The 13,069-nt window shown below is 53.0% G+C and overlaps 1 protein-coding gene across 3 annotated transcripts in view; it reads right to left on the bottom strand.

Annotated features, from left to right (window-relative positions):
• Window positions 1-3,859: 3,859 nt before the first annotated feature.
• Window positions 3,860-13,069, bottom strand: part of RFT1 (RFT1 homolog) — a 43,955-nt gene continuing 34,745 nt past the window's right edge. For 2 of the 3 annotated variants that reach the window (XM_029917094.1, XM_029917095.1), the window contains one exon: window positions 3,860-4,463. In XM_029917094.1, the coding sequence (XP_029772954.1) occupies window positions 3,873-4,463 (591 nt within the window). In that variant the 3' untranslated portion in view covers window positions 3,860-3,872. Of the gene's footprint in view, window positions 4,464-11,663; window positions 13,000-13,069 lie in introns of those variants that run through there. The other variant, XM_029917098.1, reaches the window with a different exon arrangement.

Genomic DNA, 13,069 nt, shown 5'->3' on the forward strand with positions numbered 1-13,069 from the left:
GTTTCCTGGCGGCTGAGGCAGGGGCGATATGCCGTGCACTGCTTCCTATGCCCCTGGGGGGGTGGTCCTGGCCTGAGATCTGGCTTCCCACCTGCTCAAGCACATGGACAGCATCTGGTGTATAACCTCTGAGGTAAGCTGGACGGCGCCGACCGTGGCCCAGACAACAGGTCTCTGGCGAGAGCTCTGGACTCAGGAGACTCTCTCTGTCCCCTTCAGGGGCGTGTGCTGCTTTTAGGGACTTGGACAGCCATGGCTGGCAGTTGCCTTTGTGTGAACAACCGAATGAGCAGGCCCACGGGCCCCCAGCATGACCTTAACCTCCACACTTTCCTCAGAGCTGAACTTAGCCAACTCTTCCCAGCAAAGGTGGGGAGTGGGGTCAGAGATCAGCCTTCCAATGAGGGAGACCTGGAGGGTAGGAAAGAATGGCCCCGTCTGGGATGAAGAGGGTACTGGTGGTCCTGGGAGGCATGCAGGGCAGTGGGAGGGGGCATCACATGCATGGAGTCCTCTCCAGAGGGCTTGCGCTGTCATGAGTCACCTCCTACCCTGGGTACCAGCCTGGGTGGGCTGGGCAGGCCCACCTTGTTCATGCTGAATCCCCAGCGCCTGGTAGGCAGCCACGACTCTTTACAGTTTCAGCCTGGCAGTTTGACGGGACCTGGTGTGGCGGATTTAAGGGAAGGTAGTCAGAGGGTGATCAGAGACAGGAGTGGCTTTGCCTATGGTCAAGTCAGCCTAGGTTCAGGGCACCTTCCCAGGAAGGGCCATTCACAGTGAGCAGCAGGACCTGCCTCTGTGCTCTGCACCCCGGACTGACGTGCTGGCCGGCTGCACTCTAACCCCTCTGAGAGGTTATGTGGACACGGCCGCCACCCTGCTGGGCGACAGCAGCCTCGGGCCCCCATGTCCACCCGATCGTACCGCATCTATGCTGTCAGGCAATGGCCCCCAACTTGTCTTAGTCTCAGTATTCTCTCTCCAGGGAAGGAGGGCCCATGGGTGGGATAGTGAGGGGTGGGGCAACATCTCTGGGGAGAACATGCAGTTCACCATACTGCAGGGCTTAGTCACGTTGGCAAGAGCTTTATGGTGTTTGCTCAGAGTTTTCTGATTTTATAGGGGAGAACACAGCGCGCGCGCGCACACACACACACACACACACACACACACACACCCAGAAGCAGCAAATGGAAAAGAGAGATAATTAATAGCTTGAGGAAAAACAATGGATTATAGTGAAAGGAAATAGTGTACTACTTGGGTTAGCAGAGAACAATGTTTACATTGCTTTAAACACATAAACACTGAATATCAATTTGCCCCAGACTGTGACACTGGAAGGATGGGAGGGAAGTGTTTGGAGAAGTGGCTATCAGAGCTCATTTTCCCATACTCTGGGGTCTATATTCTAAAGGGAGGGGGGAATCAAGAAATAGCAATATAGGGTCACCTAGATGGCTCAGTCAGCTAAGCATCCAACTTCGACTCAAGTCATGATCTCACGGTTCGTGAGTTCGAGCCCCGCATCAGGCTTTCTGCTGTCAGCACAGAGCCTGCTTTGGATCTTCTGTCCCCCTCTCTCTGCCCCTCCCCCGCTCATGTGCCCCCCTTTCTCTCAAAAATAAGTAAAAATTAAAAAAAAAAGGAAATAGCAATATAAGCAAATTGAGAAATAAGATGGGAGACAGAAGAAGAACTGGCCAGCAGAAAAGAAAGGAGAGCAGACCTTGAGGTGGGGTCAGAACCTGCCAGTGTGGAGTTATCAGCCTTGTAGTACTGTTCCATGTTTAAAACTCTGGACATGTATTATTTTGATCAAAAGAAAAATTGAGGGGGACCTGGGTGGCTCAGTCAGTTAAGTGTCTGACTTCAGCTCGGGTCATAATCTTGCGGTTTGTGAGTTTGAGCCCTGATTCGGGCTCTGTGCTGACAGCTTAGAGCCTGGAGCCTGCTTTGGATTCTGTGTCTCCCTCTCTCTGCCCCTCCCCTGTTTGCATTCTGTCTCTGTCTCTCAAAAATAAATAAACATTAAAAAAGAAGAAAAACTGAAAATAAAAACAGGTAGGGTTTTAGATAGAGAGTAGGCTGAGGCCCAACAGTGAGTAATCGCCCACAGTCAGTCAGGAGATAGCATCGCACTCAGTTCTGTGGCCAAAGGCACAAGAGCTTAGGGTGAACTTCTCAAGACCAGGGACCGAATCTATGGGCCAGACAGCTCACCAAGTGCCCACAAAGGCTGCAAAAATGGGCCTCGAGCCTAAGGGGATGCACGCCATGCTTCTGGGTAGGGAGACAAGGTCCAAAGCCACTAACCAGTGGAGGGCACGTCATCCCAGACACAGAGCAGGAGCAGGGGGCAGAGATGCCTTCCCAGGTTGTTCTGCCTCCTTTCTGCTTAGTGGTCGCTTTTGTCCCCAAGTCAGCCAGGCTGATTAATCAGATTAAACAGAGAACTAGGGCATCAGGGACTTCCCTGACACTTTTTGGGAAGCAATTCCTTCTGACAGATGTACACTCTCTGCACTGAGCCTGCTGCACCCTTCTGTCTGCGGCTGAGGATGCAGTAGAGCCTGAAGTATCAGGTCTTGGTTGCCAGCTGCGGTCACCATGGAGGGCTGTTTCTCCATGGTTTTCCTGGCCTTGGCAATTGTTGCTTGAATGACCAAAGGACAGGCTGTCATGACACCACAGTTAATGTTCACCACTGCTGGGTGCCTGACACAATGTGTAGCCCTTTCCAGACATGGAACTCAAGTGAAAGGAGGGATTCAGCCCCCTGGCTGGCAGGTTGAGTTCGGGGCTCCAGGCTGGCCAGTTGGTCATGACCTTGGCGTGGCCTGGGCAGTCTTCTCTCCATTCCGGGCTTCCATTTGGGGCCCAGGTGAGTGCTGAGAGACAGTGACCTGCTCTGTTATAGTAAGTGCACTATCAGGGCTAATCTGCAGGCAAAATGCAGAAGAAGGCCGACTACTTAGAGGTCTCCACATCAGGACAGTCACGGCCATACAGTTTATAACAGCAAAAACCTGCCAGCAGCCTTACATTGTGTACCGCGAGGTCAGGAGGAGGGTCGCAGAGGGCAATATCAGCCGGGCAAGATGAGTGCGCCACGTGCAAAGTGAAGAGACCACGGACAGGATGTAGACTTTTTCACTGTCTACAGGGCACTGGCTGCCCCAGCATAATTTATAATTTACAATTTAATATTATGAAATATTTAACATACATAATAGTAGAAGGAGATAAAATCATTTAAAATTTTTTTTAATTTGAGAGAGAGGGAGAGATAGCATGAACAGGAGAGGGACAGTGAGAGAGGGAGAGAGAGAATCCTAAGCAGGCCCTACACTGTCAGCACAGCACCTGATGCGGGGCTTCAACCCATGAAATGTGAAATCATGACCTGAGCCAGAATCAAGAGTTGGACACTTAACTGAGCCACCCAGGCAGCCCATAATATCATTTGCTATCAGGAAAAACTGTGCATGCAGACTTCTGACTCTAGTCTACTTCCCCTGCCTGGACACAGCCCAGGCTTCCGCCTCGGAGTGGACAGGCACGCCCACTCTCCAGCTCCCCTCACCGGCACCCAGGAAATGCTGCACAGTGACTTTTCCTTGGCTTCCATGATGGCACCAGAGCAATAGAGGGCAGGGATTAGAACCTTCTAGAGATAAAAAAAGAGGTCAAGTTAGCCCCCAGGATCTTTTTAAATTTTTTTCTGTTTTGTGTTTATTTTAGAGAGACGGTGCGAGCAGGGGAAGGTCAGAGAGAGAGGGAGACACAGAATCTGAAACAGGCTCCAGGCTCTGAGCTAGCTGGCAGCACAGAGCCTGACATGGGGCTCGAACCTACAAACCATGAGCTCATGACCTGAGCCGAAGCTGGATGCTTAACCAACTGAGCCACCCAGGTGCCCCAACCCCCAAGATCTTATGAAGAAACAAAGGCAGGGCTGGAGTTAAAATGTGCTTCTCAGGCTCTCTGGTTCTGTTGATTATCTGGATCAACAGCTGGTCCCAGGGCCAAAACATCTCCCAGGCTGTGAAGGCAACAGGAGCCCTGGCAGAGGTTGGAGGAGTGGCCCACAGAGGCAGATAGGAATGGGGGGGCGTGGAGCAGTGGGTGGTACGAGACACAATCAGGCACACCCAGGTGACAGTTTTTTGAGGAGTAGCAAGAGGAGGCAGAGGTGCAAAAGGAAGGCCTGATGGAGCCCCTGCTAGATACCGAGTGTCAACAGCCTCACCAGGGCCCGCACATCTGGGGCCTCTACGCCTGGCTAAAAGTCCTAACTGCGGCCAGAACACGTGTCCCTTCTTAGGAAACCCCACCTTAATGGTAATACTCAAGACAGCACCAGCTGGGTACCCCCAACAATGGGCCTTTCTCTTCCTCCCGGCTGCTTCAGGAAGGAGAAATCCAGTTGATCTGCATCTGGCACCCTCCTCCCAGTCCTGTGAAGGAACAACAAGAAACAAGCACGGAGTTTGCAGAGGTTAAATCTGACGGGCTGATTGCAGAGGCAGTGCTTGGTTTTCATGGTTTTTTGGGGGTAAGGAGGAAGAGCTCAACAGGTTTTTTTTTTAATTTTTAACGTTTATTTATTACTGAGAGACAAAGAGAGAGACAGAACATGAGCATGGGAGGGGCAGAGAGAGGGGGGAGACATAGAATCTGAAGCAGGCTCCAGGATCTGAGCTGTCAGCACAGAGCCCAACGCGGGGCTCAAACTCAACGAACCATGAGATCATGACCTGAGCCCAAGTCAGACGCTTAACTGACTGAGCCACCCAGGCCCCCCTCAACAGGTTTTAGATCAGCCATGATGAGTGGGTTCAAGGTGAGGGCCCTGGCAAACTGTTGAGTGAGGCTGTGTAGGGGTGCCACGGCCGGGGGCCTAAAGCTGAGGCCACGGGGCTGAGCCAGAGCCTGGGCCGCCCACCCGCACAGCAGGACCAACTCAGGTCTTCTTTAGGAGCTGCCGACAGTGACTGGCCCTCCTGGGATAAAACCACATTCTCTTTTATCACCAGGGGCCCTTTTTCTTTCTGCTTTAATCTAAGGCTGCAGGGAAATCTAAACAACCAGCTGAGGCAATTTCTGAAATTGCCGAAAATCATTTAACAAGCTCTGAAGCATCCCCTCTTGTTCTGGGGGCTGCTCAGGCTGGGTTCCCCAGAAGCTGGGGCTTTGCCTCTCTGGGCCTGGCCACCAGAATTCGCCAAGATTCAGGGGCCTTAAGGCCTGGTTCTTTGCAGTCTCCCTGACCCACATTTTAGCCTCATAAGCCCCTCTGGGCAAGCAGAGCTGAGAAAGAGCTTTCACTTCCTCCTTGGTTATAGCTTTGCCTTCAAGGAAAGGGGAAAGAAAGGTTTCTATTTAAGGAAGAAAGGACTCTCCACCACATGCACATAGCTTCTGTGGACTGGGGTTCGATGGGGAGGAGGAAGCAGGTAAGGGTGAAACAAATGTTCCCAGGACCACAGTTCCTCACTACCTCTGGTAGACTTATCATTCCACCCACAGGGCAAACCCTAGGCTGGCGCTGGGCACCCTGGCTCAGTGCCCCTGCAGCCTTAAAGCAGGGGGAGACACAGAATCTGAAGCAGGCTCCAGGATTGCCACACATTGCTCTTATGCCCATTTTTAGATGAGTAAACTGAGACTCAAAGGGAAACTGCCTTGCTCAAGGTCACACAGTTTGAAGTGGGGCTGGGTTTGCCTCCAGGCCCCTCTCTGGAACTCCCACCACAACCTGCCTTCCGACAGAGAAAGAAAACAGGGCTGTTGGAAGAAAGGGAAAGGCATGGGCTGGGGACAGAGCAGCTTGGAAGGTCAGAGCACAGGTACCTGAGCCTGACTGGGACAAGGGGCCAGCAGCTGGGGAGGAGAGGAGAGGTGTGGGGGCTGGAGGCTGGACAGCAGGTGTGGACAGCAGCTGGGCTCCCCACAGCACCCTTCCCATCAGCTAGGGCAGGAGCTGAGGAAAGCAATGGGGGCTATGTTTATAATACAGCACATTCTGGGTCAATGCCTTTCGTGGGCAACAGAGCCAAGGAAAAGCAGTGAACTTCAAGGGTGTTAATGTCTGTGCTTCTCTCTCCTCTGCTAGCTCAGCCAGAAACAGGCCTTTGAGTTGGGTCCACAGGGTGGGAGAGTGGAGCCCCGGTGGGTACGGAGGCTGGTGGGGTGTCCTCAGAGTGAACCTGGCCAAGGGATGGAGGGCAAGAGAGAAAGGCAGGACCACGAGGTGCACAGGAAGCCTTGCTGTGGGCCGTTTCCCATGCCTCTCAGAGCTGCCTCTGTTCTTCCATGCCGCCGGGGCCCTGCGGGGTGGCTAGTGACAGATGACAGACAGCAAGATCTCCTGGTAAGAAAGTGGCCTGGGAGTTTCAAGGGCAGCCACCCTCCCAACTCCTTGGTGGGGTCACCTGGGGTCAAGGATGCCCATACACAGGGGGCGTGGGCTTCTTTGTAATGCAGCATCATTTTTTGGCCAGATTTATTTCTCCCAGATATTTCTTACTCAAGTCAGTGCTAACGGCCGTGCAAAGCAATGACCTTACATTCTTCAAGGCTGAGGCAGGGGAAGAGTTGCAGGGGAAAATGAGCCCTAGAAGGTCAGAGCTCTCAAACATCAAACCCTGTGGATTTCAGGGTTTACTTTGTTTTGTTTTTTAACAAAAACAACTCTTCTGTCAAGCAAACTCTTAAACTAACCCCAAATTTCAAAATGAATAAAAGCCATGCTGCCCCCGCTGGAACAGGGGCAGGAAGAGGTCAGCGCCCCGGCCAGTGCGTCAGGGAGGCAGGCCCGGGGTCCAGGGCAGGCTCAGGAAGCAGGCATGCGGGGTCAAACCAAGTCCCACCACCTTCTTCTTCTTTTTTTTTTTTTTAATGTTTATTTGTCACTGAGACAGAGACAGATAAGAGTGGGAGGAAGGGCAGAGAGAGAGGGAGACACAGAATCCGAAGCAGGCTCCAGGCTCTGAGCTGTCAGCACAGAGCCTGAGGTGGGGCTCGAACCCACAAACCATGAGATCATGGCCTGAGCCGAAGTCGGAGGCTTAATGGACTAAGCTACCCAGGCGCCCCTCGTCACCTTCTTCCTAGCTGGGTGGCCCAGGGCAAACCAAGCCACTTCTCCGGGCCTCAGCTTCTTCAGTGGCAGACAACTGATGAGGCAGCTTGAAGGTCTAATCCGCTGACACATACCAAGTGTGCGGTCACCTAGGACCCGGCACGCGCTCAGTGCTCCATAATTGGCAGAGTGAGAGAGACTTGTTCAAGGTCAGCCAGTGAGTTAGGAAAAGGCAGCCATCCTGGCATATAACTGATGGCATGTGTCCATCACCAAGTGTCATTTAAAAAAACAAAACCCTGCTGTGTGCTTCTGAACGCAGACACGGACACAAGTGGGTTTCCTCAGTGACCCCACGGATGGAAGAAACGCTGCAGGCAGGACGCCTCTGGGGTCCTGCCGCCCAGAGCCTGGCTCTCAGTCCTGTGCTTGCAGGTTTGCTGCAGGAAAGCCGAGGAGGCGAAGACAAGTCGCCAGCGTGCCCGGGCATTATGCCATCAGCCCCGCCAGGGAGCCAGAGCACCACATGATTTCACTCAGATACAAAAGAAATAATGGCAAGGAGCTCTGTCCCTTCTATTGACCCCCCACAGCCTGACATCTGCACACCTGCCAGAACATTCTCGTGTCATTGGAGAGATGCCCCTTAGGGATCTCATGAGTTACAGGAGGAAGAAAGGAATCTTGAGCTGTAGTTCAGGAATATAAAAAATGCACTCTGTTCATCTGGTTTGTTCATAAAATTGTTGTGTTAATGCCCTAGGGGAAACAGAAAGCTATTTTAGCAACATTCCCTAGTTTGGTTGGGATTACGTGTAGAGGAAAACATTCCCATTCCTATCCTGGCTACAGTCTCGCTTTTCCTGTGTTTTCATGGTTCCCCTGCACGGCCATGCCAGGCCCTGATAGGGCTGGGCAAGACCGTGCTCCGAGACTGCGGAGGCTGGAGTTAACCAGCGCTGGGGGATTCACGCATGTGTCCCCGGAGCTGTGTCATAGTTCTCCTGGGAACAGGGTGGAAACGAAAAGCCCACCTGAGAGAGGCCTTCTGGCACCCTGCATGCCATTCTGTCCTTGTGTCACCTTTTGTGATTTACCAAAGCAAGCGCAAAGAAGTGAGTGAGGGTAGGTGAGCTGGGAACAAACCAGCGCTGCCCACGGTGAGTCATGCTTTCCTTCCAGATCACCTCCTCCCCCGCCAGGCACGGCCGTGTGGAAGCCACACACTATTACTTCCACGTAATTGAAAAGTGTGTCAGGGTCTCCCAGACACGGACCAGAAACATGCTGCTCAGCTGTCATGTCCAATGTGACTAATGCAGTCGTGTCTTAATCAGTCCCTGCTCGCTGCCTGCTCTAACAGCATCAGAGCCCTGCTCCAAGGCCCCACTTTGTGACAGAGTGGTGCAGAGGACAGGCAAGGACCAGGAGGTGTCAGCTTTTCAGGCCCCTTTCCCACCTGGCACTGTGAACCAGGTGGCCTCTGCCAAACGCATTTGTCAGGCCAGGGCAACGTTGAGACAGTGCAGTCCACAGGGTCATAACTTGGGAACACATTTATCACTTATTGGAGGGGAGGAGGAAATGAGACAAATCAGTGGTGATTTCGGAGGTTCCTCTGCAAGTCAGCCGTTCTGTCATGGGCCCTCAGGCAGCTCCTGTGGCTGAAGCGGCAACCTGGATGAAGCGTGCCACCCTGCCCAGCCATGCCCAGCAAGAGCTGACTGACCCGGGGCTCAGCTGCACCAAGAGCAGCTCACTGTGGCTCACTGTGACCTTGCCCCACAGTCTCTGCCTGCTATGGGTAACCTGGACCAGCTCCCTTTTTCCTGAAAGGGCTTTGCATTGGGAGAAGTTACAGCTGAGAGGACTGGGGGCTGCACACAAAAGAGGGTGAAAGAGAAGGTCCATCAAAGACAATGTCACTCAGCCTGAGGCAGCATCTGCTTCTGAAGACTCCTACTTTCACTGCCCACCAGCCTGCTCACCATCTGGGGCCCCTGGAGAGGTGAGAATCACCCCAGTAGGAAGCCAGGAGGAGCCTAGAGGGCCAGGAGCTCCCTGTGTCTCACCTCCAGCCTCATGGCCAGGGGGCTTCACAGGTACTCCTTCCTCCTTCCCCAGTTCCCGGGGCCCTTTGTCAGCCTCCAGGGGCCCTCAATTCCTCAGGAACCTGACACAGTGACAAAACAGAATGCCAATTGGCCAACTACGGCTCTCAGGCACCCTGTGCATTCACTATGTTTAATGGGGGGCACAGTGTCCTGCACTAGGTCTCGCAAGCCGTTGGCAGGAGCGGGGCGGGGGGCGGGTCTCCAGAGCGTGCTGGAGCCTGCAGAGGCTAACGCTAGGTCGCTAGGTTCTGGGGGCACGGACTCTGGTGAGGATTTATTCCTGGGGGAAAAGACCTAACTCTCCACATCTCACTTCCAAGCCCTTTCCACCAATGCGGCACTGCCCAGGGATGGTGGAGAAGTTCCAGGGCAAGGCACTGACTGCACTTTCGGACAGGGGCACCCAGCCACTTCTGTTAATTAAGAAGCATTTATAAGACCTTCATTAGGCCCCTAAAGGAGGTTGAATGACACTAGGAGCCCAGTTTTCTGATTTTACTATGATGTACTCAGATGAGTCTGGTTAAAAAGCAATGACACAGACTAGCGGCACTGACTGTGCCACAGTGACTGTGGTCAGATGATGATGCAAATCAGTCCGCATCTTCCTTTCCCTCAAAGTCTTCAAAAAAAAAAAACACCCCTTTTCTTCTTTCTTTGAAAATTAACTAGCAAATGAAAGATTTACATTAAGGGCTACTTCACCCAAGTACGGCAAGTGAGAGTAAAATAAAGCAAGAGCATCTGACTGGCTCACAAGTCAAATTTCCAAATTAAAGACATACATGGTCAAGCACCTGATGGAGGAAGATGTGAAGGTGAGAGGGTACCCTGGACTCCCCCAAATCACACGGTCGAAAATCACACACTTGCCCTACCTGCCTGACAGGAGTCCTGATCCATCAAAGGATGGCTGCTTTATTTTTTAAAAATGACCAAGACAAGGAGCAGGCCAGACAGAGAAGACAGGAGACAGAAGAGCACAGTAAATGATGGGTACAGTGGGGCAGGAAGCGGAGAATGGGAGTGTGCTGCTAGGCCTTTCTGTCCCAGACACAGAAGGTCCCTTGCAGAGGCCGGAAACTGTCCGGCTTTCAGAGTTAGGACCCACAGGCCAGTCACAGCATCACTGCAGGGAAAAAAGGTCCCAGGCAGAATCAAGGTGGTTCATACTCCAGGATCTGCCTGACATCGTTCTGAAATTTTTTCTTCTTGGAAGGAAAAGGTGTGAGTAAAAGGACTGGTTTGTTTTAAAATCAGGGGAATGACTCAAAACTAGCAACACAAATTCAAAAGGAAACAGGCAAACAGGCGTGCCCCCTGCTGGATGCAGGCGGGCGCGTGACCACACAGCACTTCCGGAGCCAGGAGTGAGTGTTAAGTAGCGTGGCAGCAGCATCCCCTCACCCCAAATGGCCAAATCTGAAGTCACCAGCACATACACATGGCCAGAGCAGTACCGAAGGAATACACGTTATTCTCACCATCAAAGGTTTCTTCGTTTCATAAAAGGATATGCTTTAGAGACTGGTTTCCATGGAGAAGTAGCCTCACTGTATTTTAAGTGGTACTCAAAGCCAAATGTATGGTTCCCCCCAGAAGCCCTGCTCAGGTACAGTGAGGGAGCTCGCACACACGTCCACTAGCATGGTGTGGCTTTAGGATGCCGGCGACATAGAGGCCACAAGACAGCACTTGGGCCCAACTGCGCTACCAGGAGTCGGTCAGGGGGTGGGGGGCAGAGTCCAGTAGAGTCCAGAGGGCTTGCTGCCACGGCACTGACAGCCCGGGAGGCAGGTGCTGATAGTGAGAATACACCACCTCCCAAACACTCAGCCGTGGGACTACTTTTCCTTTCTAGAAGCAGGGAGGTAGGACATGGGAAGGAGCCCCAGACTGCTGGCCCAGCTGGCTGCCTTTCAAGAGGAGCCAGCCCTGGGGCACCTGGGTGGCTCAGTCAGTAAAGCGTCCAACTCTTGGTTTCATCTCAGGTCGTGATCTCATGGTTTTGTGAGTTCGAACCCCACGTCAGGTTCCATGCTGACAGTGTGGAGCCTGCTTAGGATTCTCTGTCTCCCTCTTTCTCTGCTCCTCCCCCACTTGTGCTGTCTCTGTCTTCCCTCAAAATAAATAAACTTTAAAAAAAACCAAAGAGGACCTGGCCCTGAGCACAGCAGCCCCATGGTGGGGTGAGGGATGAGACCAGAGTATCGGCTGCTGGGCATGGCCTTATGCCAGAGAGTACCGCAGAAACCTGGGGGGCCACTCCTGAGAACTAGAGTCCACAGTGCTGTTGGGTAAACAGAGGCTCTTCCCGGGGCAGAGAACGGACATTGTGAACATGTGCGAAACCGGTCCGGAGCCCGGAGGCGTGTGAGGATGACAGAGTGTGCCAACCTTGGTTTGCCAAAAAAGCTGATCCCAGTGTCCCGCCCCCAGAGATGATGGTTCCACAGGTCTGGAGTGGGGCCTGGGAAGTTGTATTTCTAACGTGCAACCAGGCGATTCTGAGGAAGGTAGTTTAAGGGCCATTTTAGGAGTCTGGGGTCAAATGGGCATGGGGTGGTTAACAGGGTTCCAGGAGAGGGGGTGGTGGCCAAGGGCAGCAGAGGAGGAACTTGTGAGACCTAAAGTCCATTTCTGTGCACTCGAGACAAATGAAAGTACATGGAGGGAGGGAGGGCTGCTTCAGTGCGTACGGCCCCCCATCCCATGGGACACTCAGCTCTAAGCCTGACCATGCCTTACGAGAGCACAACCAAGGCCACGCTTGTGGAGGATCTCTGGGCAATGACACCCTGCATGTAGGTACTTTTCCAATCAGTGCAAAGCATTCTCTTCTTTGAGTCCAAGTGACTTGGTGCAAGTCTCTGTGTGCTGTGAATCTTGATCCTCGGCCCCTGGGTGTGCATCAAAGGGGTGCATTTGAGTCAAACCACCACCTGATGCAAGTTGCCCTTTTCTCTGGGCGTAAACAGAAGGTGTGGGACATCAGGGCCAGATGATCACTATTACCATCCAGGATACGGTTTATGTCAGTGATCCCCGAAAGGAATTAATGTATCAATGAAAGAAGAAAAATGCATTGCGGCCTCAGAATGAGGCCTGATGGTGTTGCCTGCTGGCTGTAGGTGCGAGATGCGGGGCTCACGCCAGGCCTCACCCCATGGTCTGGAGGACCAGACCCCCAGGCCTGCCACTCTCGCCCTGAAGCTGCCATTCAGGGATACTGACCAGTGCTGCAAGCAATGGGTCGAGGGGAGGGCCCTGCCACACAGAAAGTGCCCATTTTATTATGAGGGAAAAAATACCTCACTTCTGCTTCTGCTGCCGCCTGTGAGGTCTCCACGAGTGCGCTGCTCCCTTCAGGAGCTCACGCTGGCTCCCCGCTTCTTTCAGGGCCTCCCGGCAGGTGGCCAGGCCACGGTCTTGAGGCAGCCTGAGCCAAAGGTGGGAAGGCACGTGGTCCGGGGCACACAGCAGTCAAGATGAGGTGCATGGCTCCCCCTAGCTAACTCTGGGAAGCGGGAACCGAAGACCCTGTGTTTTCATTTCTTGGACTTCTCACTGAGGAACATTGTTCCCTCCCTGAAAACCAGCCCGCAGTGCTGACATGGAGAAAGCCACACCTCCAGGGCCATCTCTGTTCCAACCCGGTGCATAACATCAGGTCTCCTTCCTGCTTCCACAGAGTAAGGGCCACCATGTTCCTGTGAGGGGTAGAGTGGCTATCTGTTTCCAGGCCAGGTTGTTAACTGTCACGTCCTGGAGATAGTTTGTTGGTGTTTGTAGCTCCTTAGGTCAATCACATCCAAAAGGAATATGTTAATCAAAAGGAAAAATACTGATTAGAACAAACTGGTGA

The sequence above is a fragment of the Suricata suricatta genome, chromosome 12 (genome assembly GCF_006229205.1).
Source record: "Suricata suricatta isolate VVHF042 chromosome 12, meerkat_22Aug2017_6uvM2_HiC, whole genome shotgun sequence".
NCBI classification, from domain to species: Eukaryota; Metazoa; Chordata; class Mammalia; order Carnivora; family Herpestidae; genus Suricata; species Suricata suricatta.